The following is a 21,791-nucleotide window of genomic DNA, read 5'->3' as shown; positions in this document are numbered from 1 at the left end:
AAGCAGGAAACAGGTGCAAAGTTATGAGTACAGTAAAATGACCCTATCTCAAGCTGTCCAAGGTCTTCTAACTGTTCTGAAGCCAGTGCTGTTTCCAGGGGCCTTGCTGTGATCTGATCCCATGTCCCTTTCCTCACCACATACCTCCGGTGGTGCAGAGGAACTCGCTCCACTCAAGGATACCCCTCCCACCCAAACCAGACTAAAAAGGAAAGCAGGAACTCTCGGTATCACACTTCCAGGAGCTCCTGAAGGCCCCAGGTCTCAAGTAGAGCCGTGAGCTCTGCCTCCATGAGCTACTACATGGTAAGTCTGTCAAGAACCAATGGTAATTAGATCTGCAAGGGGCTGCTTTTACTGCATTTGCCAAGGCTTGCAGAGACGCTTACTTGGAAAGCCCTGCCCAAATTGTGTCCTGGCATGTCTCTTTCACACATGAGAGAAGAATCTACTGCTCTCTGTGGGTTCAACTGCTTTACTCTCTACAACCATCTTCCCAAAATGAGTATGACAGGTATCTTCATGTACCTCACAGGGTGCCTGCAGATGGCGCAAACCCACGAGAAGGGCTGCTTGCCCCTAGAGCCACTCTGGGACACTGGAAGATGGAGCTTGTTGGCTTGTGCAGGACAGCATCTCCAGCAATGTAGCACTGCTGCTCCTTTTGTAGATTATTTTTAAGCTAGAAAGGACCAGTATAATCAGCTAGTCTAAGGGTGGGAAAACTTTTTGTCCCAAGAGCCACATCTGGATATGGAAATTGTATGGTGGGCCATGAATACTCACAAAATTGGGGTTGGGGTGCAGAAAGGAGTAAGGGCTCTGGCTGGGGGTGCAGGCTTCAGTGTGGGGCCAGAAATGAGGAGTTCAAGGTGCAGGAGGGGGATCCAGGCTGGGGCAGAGGGTTGGGGTGCAGGGCGGGTGAGGGCTCCAGCTGGAAGTGCTGGCTCTGGAATGGGGCTGGGGATGAGAGATTTGGGGTGTAAGAGGGTGCTCCAGTCCAGGACAGAGGGATTCGGAGGGTGGGAGGGGGATCAGGGCTGGGGCAGGGGATTGGGGACCGAGAAGGGGGCGAGGGTGCAAGCTACAGACGGTGCTTACCTCAAGCAGCTCCCAGAAGCAGCAGCATGTCTCCTCTCCAGCTCCTACGCAGAGGTGTGGCCAGGCAGCTCTGCGTGCTGCCTCGTCCGCAGGTGCCACCCCTGTACCTCCTCCCATTGGCCGCAGTTCCTGGCCAATGGGAGCTGTGGGGGCGGCGCTTGGGGCAGGGGTGGCATACAGAGCCCCGTGGCTGCCCCTGCGTGTAGGAGCCAGAGAGGGGACATGCTGCTGCTTCTGGGAGCTGCACAGAGCTGTGGCATGCGTGGAGCGCCCCCCCACCCCTCTCCCCGGCTCTAATGCGGGAGCAGGGCAAGCCCCAGACCCTGCTCCCAGTGAGAGCTCGAGGGCCAGATAAAATCGGCTGGTGGGCCAGATGTCGCCCATGGGCCGTAGTTTGCCCACCCCTGATCTAGTCTGAGCTTCTGCATAACACAGTCTAGAAAACTTCACCCAGTGATTTCTGCATTTATCCCATAACATGTGTTTGAGTTATAACATCTCTTTGTAAAAAGATACATAGTCTAGATTTGAGTGCTGGAGAAGCCACCACAACTCTAGGTGATGTGTTCCAATGGTTAATTACTCTCACTATTCAAAATGTGCATCGTTATTTTTGGTCTGAATTCGACTAGTTTCAGCTTCCAATCATTGGCTCTTGTTATCCCTTTTTCTGCTAGATTAGAAATTACTATCAGCAACATCTCCCCTGTGTAGGGCTTGTTTCTAGTGCATTGCATACCTCTTAACCTTGGTTTTAGTGATGTAAATAGTGAGAGATGTGAGAAGCTTCATCTATAAGGCATGGTTTCCAGACGTCAAATCCTTCTTGTAGTTGCTCCTTAATGCCCTATCAGAATGGTAGGCGATAGATAGGCCCAGTTCTCTACTCATCCTAGTGCAAACTAGGGATCACTCCAGTGATTTCAGTGTTACATTGGTATGAATCTGGTCATGGAAAGTTGTTGTTTACAGGAGGGTGACAGATGAAGGATGGGGGCTTCTGGAACTTTGTACCTAAAAAGAGACAGAGGCTTGAAGTAATGCATTATGCTTCAGTTACAAAACTAAGAAGGGAAGTGGGTTAGAGGCAGCCACCTTCCCTTTTCATGCTGCATTCTAACCTGTTCTTCCTTGCTTCAGCCTCAGGTAGGGGAAAATAGAGCAGTGGAGACTTTTGCAGTCCCAGACTCCCTTTACAGAAGTGTAGCCACAGGCTAGGGAATCTGCTCATACCCCACGCTCGCCTAGCATCAACAAGAAATGCAGCTACCCCTTGTAAGGTTTGTTCCTTAAAGGCAGCCTTGTTGCTAACAAAGGAAGAGCAGGAGGTGGTAAATGCTCTTAGCTGAAGAACCAAAAATGACAGAGGAAGCCACAATTCCATTCCAGAGTTGCTGGGGAAATGCTCTTATTGCTTGCCTACACTTGGTAATACCAGAATAACTATGCTGGAATAATTATTCTAAAATACACCATTACCTCAATATAATGTCACCCAATATAACACAAATTTGGATATAACACAGTAAAGCAGTGCTCCGGTGGTGGGGCAGTGGGGCTGCGAGCTCCAATGGATCAAAGAAAGTTCAGTATAACACGTTTCACCTATAACGCGGTAAGATTTTTTGGCTCCCAAGGACAGCATTATATCAAGGTAGAGGTGTAGATATTCCAGATAAATTCTCATATGGACACTCTTACAAGTCTAGTACATTTCAAGTGTTGATTAGCCCTTGGGTTTCACCAACTAACTCCTCAGAATTTAACATACTAGTAATCTAATCAGACTAACTAATATCACATTTGTTAGGATTCAAATTAGTGAAAATTGCCAGATGGCCGCTACACAGACAAATCCTTAGCACGAATCGCTACATTGAGTGTTATTTTTAAAAGGTTGACTCCTAGTGTGCCAAAAACTGTGGTCTCGCAGAGTTTTGGAGCATTATTTCAAGATAATCTGTTATAGCCAATTAGCTTTTATCCTGGGCTGGGCTGCAGAGTACTGGAGTTTCCAATGCATAGAGACTATTTAATACTAAAATAGAATGTGAGAATCTTCAGCTCAATTAGACTGTATGCACATTAGAGACCTGCCCTCTCCCTCTGTCGAGCTTGATCTGTGTGCTCTCTGCAGGAGGCCAGGCCAGCACTGTAGCCTGTCAGAGGGAATGCCTGGCCCTTTCCTTCAATTCCCACTAATCCTCTGGAAATCCGAGCAAGGCAGCAAGAAACCTGAGACTCCTGCCTCTCTCCGTTCTAGCTGAACCCAGCAAGGAGCTCTGCTCAGCTTGAGTCATCTCAATGTCCCTATTTTGAATCTTAAAATAATCTCTAATCCCTCAGGAAATGCCAGAAATTTTCATAACCCAGATCCAATTCTGAGGAAACAGAGAGGAAGGAACAAGGGATGTAGAGGGGAGAGGGGTCAAAGATGAGATCGGAAAGGAAGAATAGGTAAGCTGCAGAGCGGAAGGCACGGGTGCTTGGCTGAAATACCAACAGGTATGCACATACATAACTCTATTTACAGGAGTAAAATGCTGAAGATCGTGCTGTGTCTGCTCCAAGTGTCAGATCCCTATTCCCCCTCACCTGCTCATCCTGAGGACTGCAGCAAGCCTCTGGCATGGAGGGGTGGGGATGCCAGGAGGACCCTGCAGAGTATTGTGCAGGTGAGTCCCAGGAAATGTTACCAGTTTGGTACCCAAACTTCCTTGCCATTTAGCCTGGGAGATTTGTAGACTCTGGGCTGAATCGTTGAGGTCAGTCCTCCTTTCTGTTTGGTAGTCCCACTAATGGGGCTATTGGTGATCCATCCCTGTAGGAGGCTACTACCCTGTGCAGAAGGGAGACACATTCAGTGGAAGATACCAGGTGGTGCACAAGCTGGGCTGTGGCTACTTCTCTACAGTCTGGTTGTGTCGGGACATGGTGTGAGTAGCACAATAGAGACTATTCCAAAGGGAGGGGAACTCTGTAGAATGGGGCTGTAAAGGGATGTTCATAGTCCGTCCACAGGGCAAAGGGGAGCAATTGACCCTCTCTATCTGGGCAGAGGAAGGAACAGCCCAGAGGAACAGCCTGCCTTGAAGGCAGGGATGTGGGTGTTTGGGTGGTGGTGGGAGGTGATCAGCAGAGCTAGGTCAGCTGTAAGGCATTATTTCCCAAGCAGCCATTACAAGAGGGTTCCATTGAAGTGAGTGGGGATGAGTCTGACAGCAAGAATCAGAGGGGAAGATCTCTAGGAAGGCAGCTGGTGCTTGGACACCAGGCAAAGAGCCTAGGTTAGAGAGAAGTGAGATGACATTGATGGGTGGATTGCTTTGTAGTCTGCGGTGCTGAGCAGTGCCTGCAAGAAACCGTACTGGATTCGTGTTTGGCCCTGAAGGGGACAGGTCTTTTTTTATATTTACTTTTCTGATTTATAATATGCTCTCTCTCCATCTGGCCAGACCTCTCTTGCTCTCAGAGGGCAATGGAGCACTAAGATTAAAGTAATAGTTGCCAGAGAGAGATGAATACAGGTCTCCACCCTGCTGTGTGAGGTATGAGGGTGGGGATGTTAGAGGCAGCAGACAGGTGTAGGGTAGCCTCTTTCAGCACAGAGCATAAGCATTAGCGTGGGTCACTACAGGGTAAGGAAAGACATGGAGACTCTCCTCCAGGCTGCATGATGGGAAGCTGGGCTGGACAGAACTTTTGTGCACTGGTCTGCTGATGTGATTCCTTTCACAGAGAGAAGAGGCGTGTAGCTGTGAAGGTGGCCAAGGGTGGGGAGAGCTTTGCTGGGGCTGCTCAGGATGAAATCTCTTTCCTCCAGTGTGTATGTACCATCCCTGGCTGCACTCCAGGGAGCATGTTGGCTCAGTCAGTTTCTGCACTGTGGGGATTGCAGCTGTTTCCAGAGCTCTGCAGTACTAGTCAACCTCCTCTAACAGCTCAGCCTGATGGGATCCTGGCTGGCAGCAGGGAGAACACATCAGACTCTGTGTAGAAAAGAGCCTCAGGCAGTGGCATAGGCAGGTTTTCAGTGTAGGGGGAGCAAACATAAAAAAGGCACCCTCCCTCGGCTCCTGTTCTGGCCACACCCCCAGATTAACCCTGGGACTGGCTCAGGACTCTTGTGGGCTTCCCGGGGGTGCAGATACCCGCCCGTCCCTCCACGGTCCTGGGAGAGTCTCTTCTGCCCAGCGAGCTCTGCAGGTATCCCCCGCCGGGCTGTGCCGCCCAGCCCCACCCATGGGGTCCCGTCCCCCCCGCCCCAGACTCCAGGCTCCTGGGCCACGCCAGAGCACCCCTGTCCAGACAGCACGGCCTGTGGCCCTGCCCTGCAGGCCCAGCCCTGGGGAGCCCCTCACCCAGACCCCCCAGTGCAAGGCACCGGACCCCCGCCGCTCACCTTCCATCCTGTGCCGCTGCCTGTCCCCAGCTGATCCTGGTGCTCAGCGTGCTCAATGCGGGGCTCACCAGCCACGCGGCCTTAAAGGCACAGGGGCCCTTTCTCCTCCCCCTGCCCACCGCATTAGCGGGGTGGGGGCGGGGAGTGCTTGGCTGCCAAGCCCTGAGCCGAGGAGCCGGCCCCCTTGCTACTCCAGCCACGTCTGCCGCCCCCCCCCCCGGCTCCTCCGGCCGTGCTACTGGCAGCACTGGCCCGGCAGGCGCCACTTCTGTGCCTGCTGCCCTGAGGGGAAGCAGCAGCTTCCCCTTAACCCTGCTAACTACACTACTGGCCTCAGGTCCAGCATTTGCTTCTGAAACAGCCTCCCACTCCAGGGATTCTATTTCTGGTATGTTTAGGATCATTCTGTTCTTCTTTGAGTGGGAGCAGACATGTATTCAACTCAGGTGTGCATGCGCCCCGTGCACTGAAGCTGGAGAACTTTGCCTAACAGCACCGATGGGCAGTGCTCGTGCCTTGTGGCTTTTGCCTTGCCCTTCCCCAGCTGTTTAAGGATAGCGGTGCCTTGATGCCTCTCAGTTCCTTCTCACTGCCTCTGGCTAGAGTCTGAGCATTCAGTGGTGCTGTACGTTACATGTTTTTTCCTCAGTTTCTCTAGGAATTTGTTGTGTATAGTTCATTGTTAATGTAAGTTAGTAGTGCTGTCACCATTCCAGTCTGACCCAGCGTGGTCGCCTGGCAGGGAGGTGTAGTGTTGCAGATGAGTCCTTATTTGATCTTCCCCTCACCCAGCATTTCAACATGTTCAAACAGCCCTTTTAAGTGCTAACGAGCAGCTCCTTCTGAACTCCTGGTGCCAGTCCATCTAAGTATCTCTGGTTTTGGCCATGGGGCAGCTGTTGAGTCTGGTATTGATGATGACAGCATCGGCAACATAGAACCATAGGACAAGAAGGGACAGCAACAGTCATCTAATCTAACCCCCTGCCAAGGTGCAGGATTTGTTGTGTTAAACTACCCAAGACAGATGGCTATCCAGCCTCCTTTCGAAAACCTCCAGTGAATGAGCTTCCATGACCTTCTGAGGCAGTCTGTTCCACTGTCCTACTGTTCTTATAGTTAGGAATTTTTTTCTGTGCTTTAATCTACATCTGCTATGCTATGGTTTGAACCCATTGCTTCTTGTCCTGCCCTTGCTGGCAAAAGAAAACAACTTTTCTCCATTTTTTTGGTGGCAGCCTTTCAAGTATTTGAAGACAGCTATCAGATTCTGCCCCCCCACACACACACTTTAATTTCCTCTTTTCCAAACTAACCATACCCAATTCCTTCAGCCTTCACTTGTATGGCTGCATTCCTTCCCTTTGATCATCTTTGTCACTCACCTCTGGATCCTTTCCAGTTTCTGTACATCCTTTCTATACATTGGTGACCAAAGTTGGACACCGCTACTTCAGCTGAAATCTAACCAGTGCTGAATAGAAGAATACTATCATCTCCCGTGACTTGCATGCTTCTGTTAATGCAACCTAAAATTGCATTTGCTTTTTTTTCTTTTTTGCAACATCATTGCACTGTTGACTCATCTTGAGGCTTTGATCCACCACAACTCCCAGATCCTTCTGAGCAGTGCTGATGCCAAACCAATTTTCCCCTATTCTGTATTTGTACATTTGTTTTTTCTTCCCTAAGTGTAGCACCTTACATTTGTCTTTGTTGAATCTCATTTTGTTGCTATAGTGCAGTCCTCCAATTTATCAAGATCCTTCTGAATTTTAAGATCTATCCTCCAAAGTATTGGCAATCTCCCCCCACCCCCACCAGCTTTGTGTCATCTGCAACTTAATCAGTTTGCTCTCTATATCTGCATCTAGGTCATTAATAAAGATGTTAAACAACACCGGACCTAGAACAGAACCCCAGTTGAGACCTCCCACCAACCTGACATCATTCCATTAATAGTTACCTTTGTTTGCAGTTGTATAACGAATTATATATCCACTTAATGGTAATTCTGTCGAGCCTGCTTTTCTCCAGCTTACTTATCAGAATGTCATGTGGGACTGTGTCAAAAGCCTTGCTGATGTCCAGGTATATTATGTCCACCGCATTCCCCCTATTCACCAAACCAGTTACCCTGTCAAAGAAGGAAATCAAGCTGGTTTGGCAGGATTTGTTCTTGGTAAATCAATGCTGGCTGCTGGTGATCACCCCTCTGTTCTTCAGGTTTTTACAAATGTAATGTTTTATACATGGCTCTCGTAGCTTCCCAGGTATCAATGTCAGACTGACTGGTCTATAATTCCCCAGCTCCTCCTTTCCTCCCTTTTTTAAAGATGGGCACAACGTTAGCCCTTCCCCAGTCTTCTGGGACCTCTCCTGTCATCCATGAGTTTGTAAATATTATTGCCAGTGGCTCCACGATTTCTTCAGCTAATTCCTTCTGTACGCTTGGGTTAATAGCATTGGGATCCACTGATTTGAATTCATTCAAATTGGTCAGAAGATCCCTGACGTCCTTTACTCATCCCAATCTGTATCCCTTCCTCTTCATTGTCTGTGGTAACTTTTGATAATCGTCTGGTCACACTTTATTTTTTATGAGAAGACTGATGCAAAGTAGGCATTGAGCAGCTTTGCCTTCGTATCATCTTCCATGTCCCTCCTTCCATTTCCTGTATTTATCCCTTTAGGGGTTTAGATATCTAAAAAGCTCCTTGTGCAATCACATTGGCTTCCTGTGGCTTTTCTTGTGTTTCCTCTGCAAGATGTTGAGCCTCTAGTATTACATCTTTTAAGAACTGCCAGCCCCCTTTGACTTCTTTTCTTCCTAATTGGCCTTTCCATGTGACCTTGTCTGCTATTTCTCTGAGTCAAAGGCAGATTTCAACTCTGAGGTCCAGCGTCCTTGTTTTGCTGTTCTCACATCCTCCTTTCCATAGAATCTTGAATTTTATCAGATCACGATCACTTCCTCCCAAGTTCCCAAACACCTTCACATTCTCAACTAATTCATCCTTGTTGGTCAAAACCAGATCCAAAATGGAGACCCCCCTAGTTGTTTCCTCAACTTTCTGAATCAGAAAGCTGTCCCCTACACGCACTAAGAATTTGCAGGATGTATGATGTTTGGCTGCAGTAGTCTTCCAACAGATATCAGGGAGATTAAAATCCCCCGTTAATACTAGCTCATGTGAGTTACCTAATCTTATCTACTTGTAGAATGACTCATCCACTTCCTCTTCCTGATTTGGTGTCTATAATGGTCCCTCACCATAACATAGCTACTGTTCCTTTCCCTTGTTATCCTCACCCAGAAACTCTCAGTGGGTCTGTTGCTCATGTCTCCTTGGACCTGAGAACTAGTGTATACATTCTTGACATACAGCACAACGCCACCTCCTTTTTTCCCATACCTGTCCTTTTGGAACAAACAATAGCCCTCAATGCTGGTACGCCAGTTGTGCATGTTGTCCCACCAAGTCTCTGTGATGCCAATTAAATCATAATTTTCTTCCTATACCAGGACTTACAGTTCATCCTGATTGTTCCTCACACTCCCTGCATTTGTAAACAGGCATCAAAGATATTTTGCGGATTGCCCTGTTGCTTTTCTTTATCCTTTTTTAAAGCCATTGTGATTTCTAGATCCCTCTTCTGAAATCAGCCGCTTGCCCTTTCCTTTGTTACTTGAGCCCAGATGTGCATTGCCTGTATTTTTGTCACCATCCCCCATAAGACCTAGTTCAAAGCTCTCCTTATCAAGTTAGCCAGACAATGTCCAAAGATGCTCCTCCCAGTATTTGGTAGATGGAGCTCATCCTAGCACAGTAATCCACATTCCTAGAACATCAGCTTGTTGTCAAAGAAGCCAAAGCCCTCTTGCTCACACCACTTGCATAGCCATGCATTTACTTCCACGATTTGATGGTCCCTGCCTGGCCTTTTCCTTCAACCATCTCCACACCATTGGCATATTGGCCAGCGTCGGACCTGCTCTGCTGTGCCATTCCTGATTCCCCTATAGTTCAGGGGCTGTCTGTTGCTGTGCCTTCTACATCGTCATCTTCTGCTGCACTGTTGGCACTGTCTGGTGGGGTTGGCTTCATCACTTGTTGGCACTGCATTCCGCACCCTCCGGGGCTTGGACAGCAGAGTTGCAGCCATCATCCTTTGTGGTAGTGAGGGGCATATTGACATGGATGCTGTCTTCAGCACCGATGCTGTTCTTGCTACAGACCCCTTCATCGGATTCAGTACTGATTCGCTTCCAGCACCCTCATGTGCTCCTGTGCCAGCTACAAGGGTGATGCCTCTCCTGGTGCCAACTACTCATGCATCCTTGGCACCAATGATTTCTTCATGTTTGGTTCTGGACAAGGCTGATAGTTTGTTTGATCTCTCAGGGGTGGGATGCTCCATTCCCACCGGATGACTCCCAGGGCTCCTCAATTTCTGCTGTGGGGATGACTACTTCTACTTCCCCCTCACCTTTGAAGCACTGTTCTTGATCTTTGGATCACCAGTGGTACCAGGATCAGCACTGTTCTTGCAGTAGGGATAGGGATCCTGGGCTACAACCTATTGGCCACCAGTGCCTTACCCTTGTTGTTCCAGTGGCCTCTACGGAATCCTTGAGTTGTGCTGTGGTCTGGGAGATCTTGCTCTTTGATGCAGTCCAGGTCAAGATCAGTAATTCCAAGCAGCAGTTTCTATCCATGAGCCACTTCTATTGCAAGTGCAATCAGAGGTTATTCTTCCTGAGCTAGCTCAGACTGAACCTCTTACGTAGGAACTGCCCCCATCCCCAACAGTCTCCATTGGCCCTGCACTCTTCTTCTCCTCTGGGTGACTCTGCAATACTGGATTCTTCCTCACTGGTGCCTGAGGACTTTGTCATATCAGGACCTTCTCAGGCATACAGCTTCCACCTTGGAGATCCAGGCTGAATGCTGGCAAAAGAACATGTGTAAGTTGCTGGATATCCTTCAGTCCTCAGCTCTGGGGAGAATGGCTCTCTCAATAAATGAAGCTCTTTTGGAGCCTGCTAGGTCCCTTGCAAATACCCCAGTATTGTTACCACCTACAGCTAAGTGGTGTGAAAAGTGGTATTATGTCCCCATACAGGACTTCAAGTGTTTTTACTCTCTTCCAACTCCTAACTTTCTTGTGGTGATAGCAGTAAACGAGAGATCACAATAGGAGAGATCCTATCCTTTGGAGGGGACTTGTGAGTCTGAGAGGCTAGACTTGATTGGGAGGAAAACATACACCTCCACCCTGATATAATGCTGTCCTCAGGAGCCGAACAATCTTACCGTGTTATAGGTGAAACTGTGTTATATCGAACTTGCTTTGATCCACTGGAGTGCGCAGCCCCCCGGAGTGCTACTTTACCGTGTTATATCCGAATTCGTGTTATATCGGGTCACGTTATATTGGGGTAGAGGTGTATATGACTTCATCAATGCAGATGAGCATTGGAAATCAGCAGGCTCTACTATCCAGCTAAGACTTTCTTAATTGGGATGCTATTTCCAGATTCACTGAGAAGTTGACAAAAGTCTCCCAGGAGGAATTTAAGGCTTTTGATACAGAGGCCCGTCTGGAGGCCAAGACTTCATTGTAGTCATCTCTGGACGTGGCAGATGCTTCGGTTGGAATTATGGCACCAGCTGTGACCATGAGGAGGGCCTTGTCATTGCAGAACTCCAGCATAGCTTGTAATGCTCAACAGATCGTAGAAGACTTATCTTGATGGTCATTTTTGTTTTCAGAAATTGACAACACTTACATTTGTTTAAGCACTCCTGGGCTACTTTGCATTCTTTGGATATTTATACCCCAGCCACAAAGAGACACTGCTAGAGGAGGCAGTAGCAATACTACTAACAGCACTTCTGCTGCCATTCATCCTTTTCAGAGAAACAGCAGATTTTTCCAGGAAGGGTCATAAGATGGCAGAGGAAGAGGTCTTCTGGGTGGAATTTCAACCAGCCAGATAGAGGCTTGCTGGACACTGGCGGAGGACTATTTTGACTTGCCTGTCCAGGGCAGCATTCTAGTTGTGACCTCCCCATCTATGTCTCCTCAGTTCCGAGACAGGCTGTCTCACTTTTACAGTGCTTGGGATATGGTTACCATAGACAAAGGGGTCCTAAGTACCAAGTGATTGGGTCATGCCATAATTCCTGGCCATTGCCCCTCTATTCCATCCCTCTGCAGGGACCTCTTTCATGAGTCACTGCTCCTGCAGCAGGTCCAGAGTCTGCTTGCACATGGAGCGATAGAGGCGGTTTCTCCACAGCATCCGAAAAAGGGGTTCTTTTCCTGGTATTTCCTGGTCCCCAAATTCAAAGGAGGGATGAGACCTATTATTGACCTCCACAGCCTCAGCAAATACAGTAGATATGTAGGAATCTATATAGTCAACCTAGCAACTATCCTTTCTGCATTGAACCACAATGACTGATTTGCTACCCTGAACTGTCTGGATGCTTATTTCCATATGGTGATTTTCCTGAGCCACAGGAGATTTCTGAGATTTGGTATGGTGGGGTAATACTATCAGTACACTGTGCTTCATTTCAGCACCTCACATTTTTTAAAAATACATGACTGACTGTAGCGTCAGCATGCCTCAGAAAAAGAGGAATTAATATTTTCCTGTATCTGGACTATTGATTAGTGAGAGACAAGTTCAGAGAACATGTGTTCTCCCAAGTCACACTACATCTAATAGAATGTTAGGAATCATTAAGAAAAGGATAGATAATAAGACAGAAAACATAATAATGCTGCTATATAAATTCATGGTATGTTCATACCCTGAATACTGAGTGCAGTTCGCAACATCTCAAAAAAGATACTTTAGAATTGGAAAAAGTACAGAGAAGAGCAACAAAAATTATCAGGGGTATGGACCAACTTCCATATGAGGAGAGATTAAAAAGACCTGGACTATTCAGCTTGTAAAAGAAATGACTGAGGGGGCTATGAAAGAGGTCTATATAATTGAAACTGGTGTGGAGAAAGTGAACAAGGAAGTGTTGTTTACTAATTCACATAACACATGAACTGGCAGACCTGATGAAATAATAGGTAGCAGGTTAAAAACAAACATGGAAGTACTTCTTCACACAACATAAAATCAACCTGTGGAATTCATTGCCAGGGCTGCTGATGTGAATGCCAAAAGTATAACTGGCTTATAAAAAGAATTAGGTAAATTCATGGATGATAGGTCAATCAGTGGCAATCAGCCAAGATAATCAGGGATGCACCCCATACTGTGCATGTCCCTAACCCTCTGACTGCCAGATGATTGGACTGGATCACAAGGGATGGATCACCATATAATTGCCCTGTTCTATTCATTCCCTGTGAAGCATCTGGCATTGGATGCTATCTGAAGACAGGATACAGGGTTAGATGGACCATTCGTCTGACCCACTATGGCCATTCTTATGTCTCTTCTGTCATCTGGGAATGATATTGAACAAAAAGAAGTCAGTGGTAGCACCAACTCAAAAGATCATGTTCATTGGGGCCGTATTAGAGTCTACAAATTTGAGAGTGTTTCTGCTGAATGAATGATTTCAAACAATTCAGCATCTATGTCTGGCACTACAATCTCAGTCTTCAGCTATGGTCCATGTATGCCTGAAGTTACTAGGTCATATGGCTGCATGTACTTACATCATCCAGCATACAAGACTGCACCTTCGCCTGCTTCAGGTGTGGTTGAAATTGGTCTACTGCCCAACTTGGACAGGTTTGTCTGAGTTCCTCTGAAGATCCTAATGGTACTGGACAGTTCAGAGTAACATATGCCAGGGTGGTCCCTTTGTGCATCCTCCCCCAGCCAGGACAGTAGTCACCAATGCCACCTCAGTAGGTTGCGGAGCATATCTAGCGGTGTTAAAAGTTCTTGGCTTGTGGTCAAAACAGAAGGTTTCCCTCCAAATCAACATTCTGGTGCTCTGGGCCATTTACAATGCCTGCCAAGCTTTTCGGGATCACATATGGGGCACACTGGCTCATATACTCCCTAACGCTACAACCGCAATACTATATGAACAAGCAGGGAGGAACCTCCTCCAACCAGCTGTGTCAAGAAGCAATAAAGTTACGACAGTTCTGCATCATGGAAAGCATTGTTCCCACGGCAGTTCACTTACCTGGGGTCCAGAGTAACTTGGCTGATCACCTCAGCGGAATTTCTCCCACAATCACATGTAGTCTCTGAAGTTGAGGGTGCTGAGCCCATCTTTGCAGAATGGGGCATTCCAACTATCAATCTGTTTGCAATGAGAGACAACAAGGAGTGCCACCAATTTTGCTCTCAAATTGGTCTCAATCCAGATTCCCGAAGTGACACCTTCCACCTCAAAGGCAGGGGTCTGCTTTGCGGTGCTCCTTCTCTCTAATCCCAGAGCTCATTCTCACACTAAAGTTGAAGCATACCAAACTTATTCTCATTGCTATAGCTTGGCTCATGCAATGTTGGCTCTCTGACCTACTGGGCTATCGGTTTGACCTCCCATATCACTGCCTCTTCGTCCCGATCTACTGACTCAGACTCTACTGACTCCTAGGATCAAGGTTTGCATCCAGCAGTCACCCTCTTCATCTCATGACGTGGATGCTGCATGGCTAGATGAGGAGGAAGGATGTTTGGAATGTCTTGCATTGCTGTGGCTTAACAGCAGAAAACCTCTACTAGGGTAACCAAGTGGAAGTGTTTTTCAGTGTGGGCGTTTGCTCTGGGGAAGCCAGCTGATGCTTGCCTGTATTCAGGACATTTTGGCATACCTATTGCAGCTTAAGTCTTCTGATCTCTCACTCAGTTCATTGTGGGTTCATTTAAATCTTGCCATTTCATCTGCCTATTTGAGATCAGCCACTTTTCTTGAACCCCGTGGTGGTTAGGTTTCTAAGGGATTATTTGTTTCTACTAGGATGACCAGATGTCCCGATTTTATAGGGACAGCCCCAATTTTTGGGTCTTTTTCTTATATAGGCGCCTATTACCCCCACTCCTGTCCTGATTTTTCACATTTGCTTTCTGGTCACCCTAGTCTCTACCCACCTGTGAAAGAGCGGGTTCCATTGTGGAACCTTAATACTGTCCTGGCTCCCCTCATGGGTCCTCCTTTTGAGCCCCGGCAACTTGTTTTCTGTCCCTCCTGTGCCAGAAAATAAGCTTCCTTATGGCTGTAACAGCATTATGCAAACTGCAAGCCTTAATGGCACAGCCCCCATACACAGTTTTTCAAGGACAGTGTGGCCCTGGGGCAGCAGCCAAATTTTTTTATCAAAAGTAGTTTCTCAGTTTCACCTTAACCAAATGATTTATTTTCTAGAGTTCTTTCCTAAACTGGACTCCAACACAAATGAACAGTGTCTTCAGAAGCTGAATATGAGGTAACGCTTGCCATTCTACCTACACAGAACTAAACCTTTTTGAGCATCGCCTCATTTGTTTATTTCCTATGTGGATCAAAGGAGAGGGGTCAGGTGGTCTCTGTGAAAACCATTTCCAAATTGATACATTCTTGCATAACTCTAGCATCTGAAGTAGCTCAGGCCATGCCTTCACAGAGCCTGTGAGCTCATTTGACGAGGGCCCTAGCAATGGCAATAGGATTCCTCAGTGATATTTCAATATTGGACATTTGCAGGGCTGCTACCTGGTCATCTATACATACTTTTACTGCATCTAGATCTGATGCAAACTTTGGAAAGGCAATCCTGCAGTCACTGCTTAGGCAGATTGTGAGCCCCACCTCCTATGAGAACTGCTTGCGAGTCACCTGAATGGAAAATACGTCTGCACCCATGTCTCAAAGAACAACAGTTACAATACCAGTAAGTAACCATCTTTTACGCTGGGAGCCCCTCTCTCTTTTTGCTGCAGGAAACAGAGACCGTCTCTCACTGCACTATAACACTCATTATCCTGAGTTGTTGAGTATGTTGGTGGTTGTTCTCCTCCTGTTGCTTCCTCTTCCTCCATCCCGTAGTCCTTACTCTCAGTATTCACAGGGTGAGCTGAGCTGTTCCACTCTGGCCTCATTCCCGCAAGCTGCTCTAGACATCCAATAACAAACTGAGGGAGCACCTCAGGGTGGGGGATCTCCACCTTTGCAACAGGAAAAGGTGGAAACATTTGCTCCAGATCCTCAAAGGTATTTAGGTGCCTAAATGGAAGATCTGGGTCATTGTCTTTAAATGAAAAGCTTGGGGGGTGGGGGTATTTTGTGTTAGTACAGTACCTAACACAAAGGTCTCCTAGGCACTATGGCAATACAAATAGGTTATAACTTTTGCAAAAAGTACATAATGCAGCAAAAAGTATAACAAGACACTAAGCTTGTAGCCTGAGTTTCCTTGTGGGCTCATGCCTATCTCATCCATTAGTTGTACCTATTAATAATGTCACTAATTGTTCCTGAAGATGACCTGAACTTTTAGATCTATGGTAGTGGTCAGGGCCGGTGCAAGGATGTTTTGCGCCCTAGGGGAAACTTCCACCTTGCGCCCTCCCCCGTCCCCGAGCCCTGTGGCAGCTCCCTGCCCCCCCCAGCCCTGAGGCAACCCCCCAGTGGCAGCTCTACCACTCCACCCTGAGGCACACACCCCTGTGGCAGCTCCCCTCCCCGGCCCAGGGAGCCGTGCAGCAGCTCCCCACCCCAGCTCACCTCTGCTCCACCCCCTCCCCGAATCCTGCGGCAGGTCCCCACCCCCTGCCCTGAGGCACCTCCCCCATGGCAGCTCCCCACCCCACCTCCACCCTGAGGCACACACCCCACCCCATGGCAGCTCCCCTCCCTGCCCCAGCTCACACCTGCTCTGCCTCCTCCCCAAGCACTCCATTGCTACTTCACTTCTCCCACCTCCCAGGCTTGCGGCTCTTAAGCTGATTGGTGCTGCAAGTCTGGGAGGCGGGAGAAGTGAAGCAGCGGGCGTGCTTGGGGAGGAGGCGGAGCAGTGGTGAGCTGGGGCAGGGACTTCCCCTGCGTGCCGCTTCACCCCTTACTTGCTGCAGGTGGCCTTCCCCATGCCCCACTGCCCCAGCTCCCTCTGCCTAAATGCCAGCGGCAACCAGGGCGGCAGAAGATCCTGTCACCACCGAAGAAAATGCCGCCCGCCCCAAATCCTAGCACCCTAGGCGACCGCCTAGGTTGCCTAATAGGTTGCACTGGCCCTGGGGTGGTGGCAAATCTTAGGACTTGTCTACAGATAGAAGTTGCATCAGTTAATTTAAATTAGTTTAGTTAAATCAGTGCAACTTTGTGTCTGATCTTTATAGTTTGGGCCTGTAAATTTACCAGCCCAAGTTAAACTGATATAAGACAGGTTTATAGTGATATGAGTCCACCCACAAAGTTGCAACAACTTAATTATATTGGTATAAAACCATCCCTTTAGGTATATCGGTATAACTTTGTTTGTAGACCTGGTCTTAGTCTTAATTTAGAAATAGTTTTGTTGTAAATCCTTTCTGTTTAGCAGCGTAGCAGACCACAATTCTCCAGTACTAGGCCTGAGTGATATTACAAGTAGGGCTGTCAATTAATCGGAGTAAACTCACGTGATTAACTGAAAAAAATTAATTAATTGCACTGTTAAAATATAGAGTACCAATTGAAATGTATTAAATATTTTTGATGTTTCTCTACATTTTAAAATATATCAATTTCAGTTACAACACAGAGTACAAAGTGTACAGTGCTCACTTTATATAATTTTTATTACAAATATTTGCATTGTAAAAATTATAAAAAATAGTATGTTTCAATTTACCTCGTATAAGTATTGTAGTGCAATCTCTTTATCATGGAAGTGCAGCTTACAAATGTAGGGTTTTTTGTTGCATAACTGCACTCAAAAACAAAACATTGTAGAACTTTAGAGCTTACCAAGTCCACTGAGTCTTACTTCTTGTTCAGCAAATCGCTAAGAGAAACATATTTATTTCCATTTACAGGAGATAATGCTGCCCATTTCTTAATTACAATGTCACCTGAAAGTGAGAATAGGCATTCGCATGGCACTATTGTAGCTGGTGTCACAAGATATTTACATGCCAGATGCGCTAAAGATTCATATGCCTCTTCATGCAAACACCTGCTCTCACTTTCAGGTGATATTGTAAACAAGAAGCAGGCAGCATTATCTTCTGCAAATGTAAACAAACTTGTTTGTCTTAGGGATTGGCTGAACAAACAGTAAGATTGATTGGACTTGTAAGCTCTAAAGTTTTACATTATTTTTGAATGCAAATTTTTTGTACATAATTCTACATTTATAAGTTCAACTTTCATAATGAAGAGATTGCACTTCAGTGCTTGTATTAGGTGAATTGAAAAATACTATTTTCTTTACAGTGCAAATATTTGTAATGAAAAATAAATATAAAGTGAGCTACTGTAGACTTTGTATTCTGTGTTGTACTTGAAATCAATATATTTGAAAATTTAGAAAACATCAAAAAATATTTTAATAGTATTCTATTATTGTTTAACAGTGCAATTAATCATGATTAATCTTTTTAATTGCACAATTAATCACGATTAATTCTTTTAGCCATAATTACAAGAAATTATTTAAGTTTCTAAAAGGAAACATGCCAACATGCTGACATATTTTTACTGGCCAACGGAATTTGTTATATCAGATGATGGGCCAAAAATTCTAATCCTTGGGTTCTCGAAGTGATACCATTGTTGTTATTTGTTTCCTGCACTGCAGTAATGTCTAGATCTCATCCTCATTGTACTAGGTGCTGTACAAACAAACAGCAAAGAGATGGTCCCTGCCCCAACGAGCTTACAATATAAACATAAGCCAAGAGAGAACAACTGAGGATGCACAAGGAAACAATGAGACAATTCTGTTGAGCGTGATAAGCTGTGGCCATGTGGAAGAACTACCTTTCCATATATGTGGGCAATACCCTTGGAAGGGAGTCAGATGTGATGGGGTATTTACCACCACTAAACCCCAGAGGGGGATTGTCAGGAAATATCTGAGCTGATTAAACACAGCCCTAGGCTATTTATGGAGAATTGTGTCTACCCTTCACCTGGGATACGGCTGGATAATTGTGAGGGAATTCATCATAGGGGATTGGACTCCACTAATGTAATTGGAGTTGGGTTTGTTCAATTCCCTCATTGTTGGGTTTCACCAATAAAACATACATGAAAGCATCCAAATTATGCAACCATCCACTAACAAAATACTCCAAGAGAGCTATTAGCCCAAAAAATGGTGGAGAGACTTACTACAGAATCCTAGGGACCTTGCTATTGATTTTTACATGGAAGAGGCTCAGATATTATGGTTGTGGATGACAGGATAAAATGCAGAGAGCGAGACCCAATACATCTATTCCACTAAATAAGAGGTTTTTTTGACCACTCGCAGGTGCGCAGCATGAAGAAGAAGGACCGGGCAGGGGAGAATATTGTCCATTGTTTAGATGACTTTAAAATGATTGGAGCAAATGGCTTCCATATCCTTCAGCTAAGAATAGTGGCTTTCACTGTTTGCAATGCTATCAGCCAGACAGAATGCTATGCTGTGAAAAGACTGGCTGTGTCCCTGTGAGAGGGGCAGGCCTGGAATTGGGAGCAAAGGGCCAGCCTGGGGTATGTAGAAAGGCAGCTGGGAGGGGGGAGAGAGGAGCTGGACTTGGGGATGGTGGCTGGGAGTGGGAGTGAAGGACTGGCTAATGGGACATAGGATGGCAGCTGAGAGCGGGGGCCAGTCTGGGGGGCATAGGATGTGGCTGGGAGCAGGAGCCAGGGGCCAGTCTGATGGGGGGGCATAGGATGGCAGCTGGGAGTGGGAGCAAGGGGCTGGCCTGGGGAGTGGGGCATAAAATGGTGGCTGGGAGCGAGGGGTGGCTGTGGCTTGTCTAGTTAACATCAAAGTGAATGGGGATAGCATTCTTTCTCTCAGTGAATCCCTGACTTTCCTACATGTGTGCTTGGTATTTGAATTGCTGGGTCCTTCTCTGCGATGTCTGCTGAGGAGCCATGGAGCCCAGGGTCTCCCCTTGCCCTTTGTGAAAAAAGCCTTACAGCAGGTGAGAGCTCGGAGCACTGGAAGGGTGAGGACACAGAGGGGTGAGGGAGGCCTGCGGGGTAGAGAGAATAGCTGGGCAGATTGGGTGTGCAGTGGAGGAATCTTTTAGATTATTTTAGTCTCAGGATTATTTATATATATATATAATATTATATATTAATCTCAGGATTATTTTACTAAAGCATAAAATCCAAATGTGGTTTTGTCCCAAATTTAAATACAGTTCCTGTGAGATGGAGATCAGTTCCCTACCCAATTACACATCTGGCCTCTCACTTACACCTCTTAGCCTGGTGTGTTTTTATCATCGAGTGAAGAGGACTGGAATAGCTAGCTATATGCTGGTTGAGTTTGTCTGCAATTTATTCTAGTGTGATTAAAATAAATCCACAGAGGAACAGATCAAAGGGGTCAAACCTATTACAAGGAAATACTGGCCAGTTGTCCCTTCATGAAAGAAAACAAAAAGTAAAAATGTGACACAAACCCAAGAAAGAACAAATAGAGCAAAAGCTGTGCCTGGGTCTCATCTCTTGGGATATCTGGACCATTTGCTATTCTTCAAAACCAGTAAAGCCATATCAACCTGCCAAGTCTCAAACTAGGCAGCATCCAGTTGCAGAACAGACCCTGAGTCGCTTCTTTATGTATTAAACTGATGTGTGCTGTTACTGTGCACTACGAAACAACATCCTCATCTTGCTCCAGAGGTGCCTGCACTTCAGTGGCAAATAAGGGTAAGCTCTGTCTAGATTTATTTGTCAAACGCATCAGGAATTTTTGCTATGGAAAGTCAATAAAAATCCAAGATATTTTAAAGACATTACCAAATTAGTTAACAAAAAATACCAAAATGATGAAATAACTAAAAAGCTGATAGCTAACAGGAAATATAAATATATGTTTTGAACTGAATTGTGTGGCAGTACCTAATATTAAAATGCATATGATTAAAAGAGTCATCAATGTCCTTACGTGACCTTTGGGTTGCCTAGACTACCCCCTAATTTTACTGGAATTTTGAAAGCGCTGCTTGTTCAGATTTCAGTGGCCTTTTATAGACCTGTGCCTGAGAAATTCACTACTGATATTGTTGAAGTTACAAGTTGCAAAATGGCATACTTAGAAAGTTGGTTCAGCTCAGAATAGTCAGTATTATGGTGTGTTACTTCACTGAGCAACTCTTGAAAATTAATCTGCTGCCCACAGGGACTCATGAAACAAACCTGCTATCATCCATTCTGTCTGTTGACAGAAGAACCTCCATCCAGCTGCTGTAGCTTTGACATCATCATGGAAAATACTTTTTTTACTCCCTCCACAATTAAAAATCTGCTGTTGACAAGATGGCTTCGGTGTGCAGTCATAGCCAGCACTGAAAACAAGATGCACAGGGAGACCACTTAGTTAAACAGTCTTAAGTTGGCTCCAGTTTGGCTGTGAGGTTTGTCTATATACCTTTCTTCGTGGTATTACAAATTGCTAGCACTTTGCTTCATAGCTCTCTCTCTTTCCTTCCACGCAACACGACCAGAGGCCTGGGCTGCAGCAAGTGCCATGGCAGAATGATGTTTTAATTTAGGGAGTGATCCCCCATGCTCTGATCAGAACCATAATGTTTCTCCCTCCTCTGCATAGTCTTGGCATTTTACTTAAACAAACGTGCCAGAAACAGCATTTCTTACACAGTGTGCATGAGCTGCTAGGGAATGAAAAAGGCTAACAGAGATCTCAAAGTTCAGTTATAACTACACAGTATATCTCAGAACTCTTTTACAGACCAGTAAGTCTAACGTCGGTACCGGGCAAATCAGTCGAAACAATAGTTAGGAATAAAATTGTCAGATACAGAGAAAAACATAAAACTGTTGAGCAATAGTCAACATGGCTTCTGTAAAGGGAAATCATGTCTTACTAATCTATTAGAGTTCTTTGAAGGGGTCGACAAACGTGGACAAGGGGGATCCAGTGGACATGGTGTACTTAGATTTCCAGAAAGCCTTTGACAAGGTCCCTCACCAAAGGCTCTTATGTAAATAAAGCTGTCATGGGATGAAAGGGAAGGTCCTTTCATGGATTGAGAACTGGTTAAAAGACAGGGAACAAAGGCTAGGAATTAATGGTAAATTCTCAGAATGGAGAGGAGGGAGAAACAGTAACAGGAAACTTGGAAATGGCAGCGATGCTTAAT

At 46.1% G+C, this 21,791-nt stretch overlaps 1 protein-coding gene across 9 annotated transcripts in view; it reads left to right on the top strand.

Moving 5' to 3' along the window:
* The first annotated feature begins 208 nt into the window (after positions 1-208).
* LOC115655084 (SRSF protein kinase 3-like) overlaps positions 209-21,791 on the top strand; it is a 74,273-nt gene continuing 52,690 nt past the window's right edge. For 4 of the 9 annotated variants that reach the window (XM_030570168.1, XM_030570165.1, XM_030570163.1 and 1 more), the window contains exons 1-5: positions 3,643-3,776; positions 3,929-4,037; positions 4,840-4,927; positions 18,938-19,025; positions 19,495-19,601. In XM_030570168.1, coding sequence (XP_030426028.1) covers positions 3,731-3,776; positions 3,929-4,037; positions 4,840-4,927; positions 18,938-19,025; positions 19,495-19,601 — 438 coding nt within the window. In that variant the 5' untranslated portion in view covers positions 3,643-3,730. Of the gene's footprint in view, positions 307-3,481; positions 3,559-3,634; positions 3,777-3,928; positions 4,038-4,839; positions 4,928-15,304; positions 15,374-18,937; positions 19,026-19,494; positions 19,602-21,791 lie in introns of those variants that run through there. The other 5 variants (XM_030570164.1, XM_030570167.1, XM_030570166.1 and 2 more) reach the window with 5 other exon arrangements.

Source organism: Gopherus evgoodei, chromosome 7 (assembly GCF_007399415.2).
Source record: "Gopherus evgoodei ecotype Sinaloan lineage chromosome 7, rGopEvg1_v1.p, whole genome shotgun sequence".
In the NCBI taxonomy this organism is placed as follows: Eukaryota; Metazoa; Chordata; order Testudines; family Testudinidae; genus Gopherus; species Gopherus evgoodei.
This window is presented reverse-complemented; position numbering and strand designations above follow the sequence as displayed.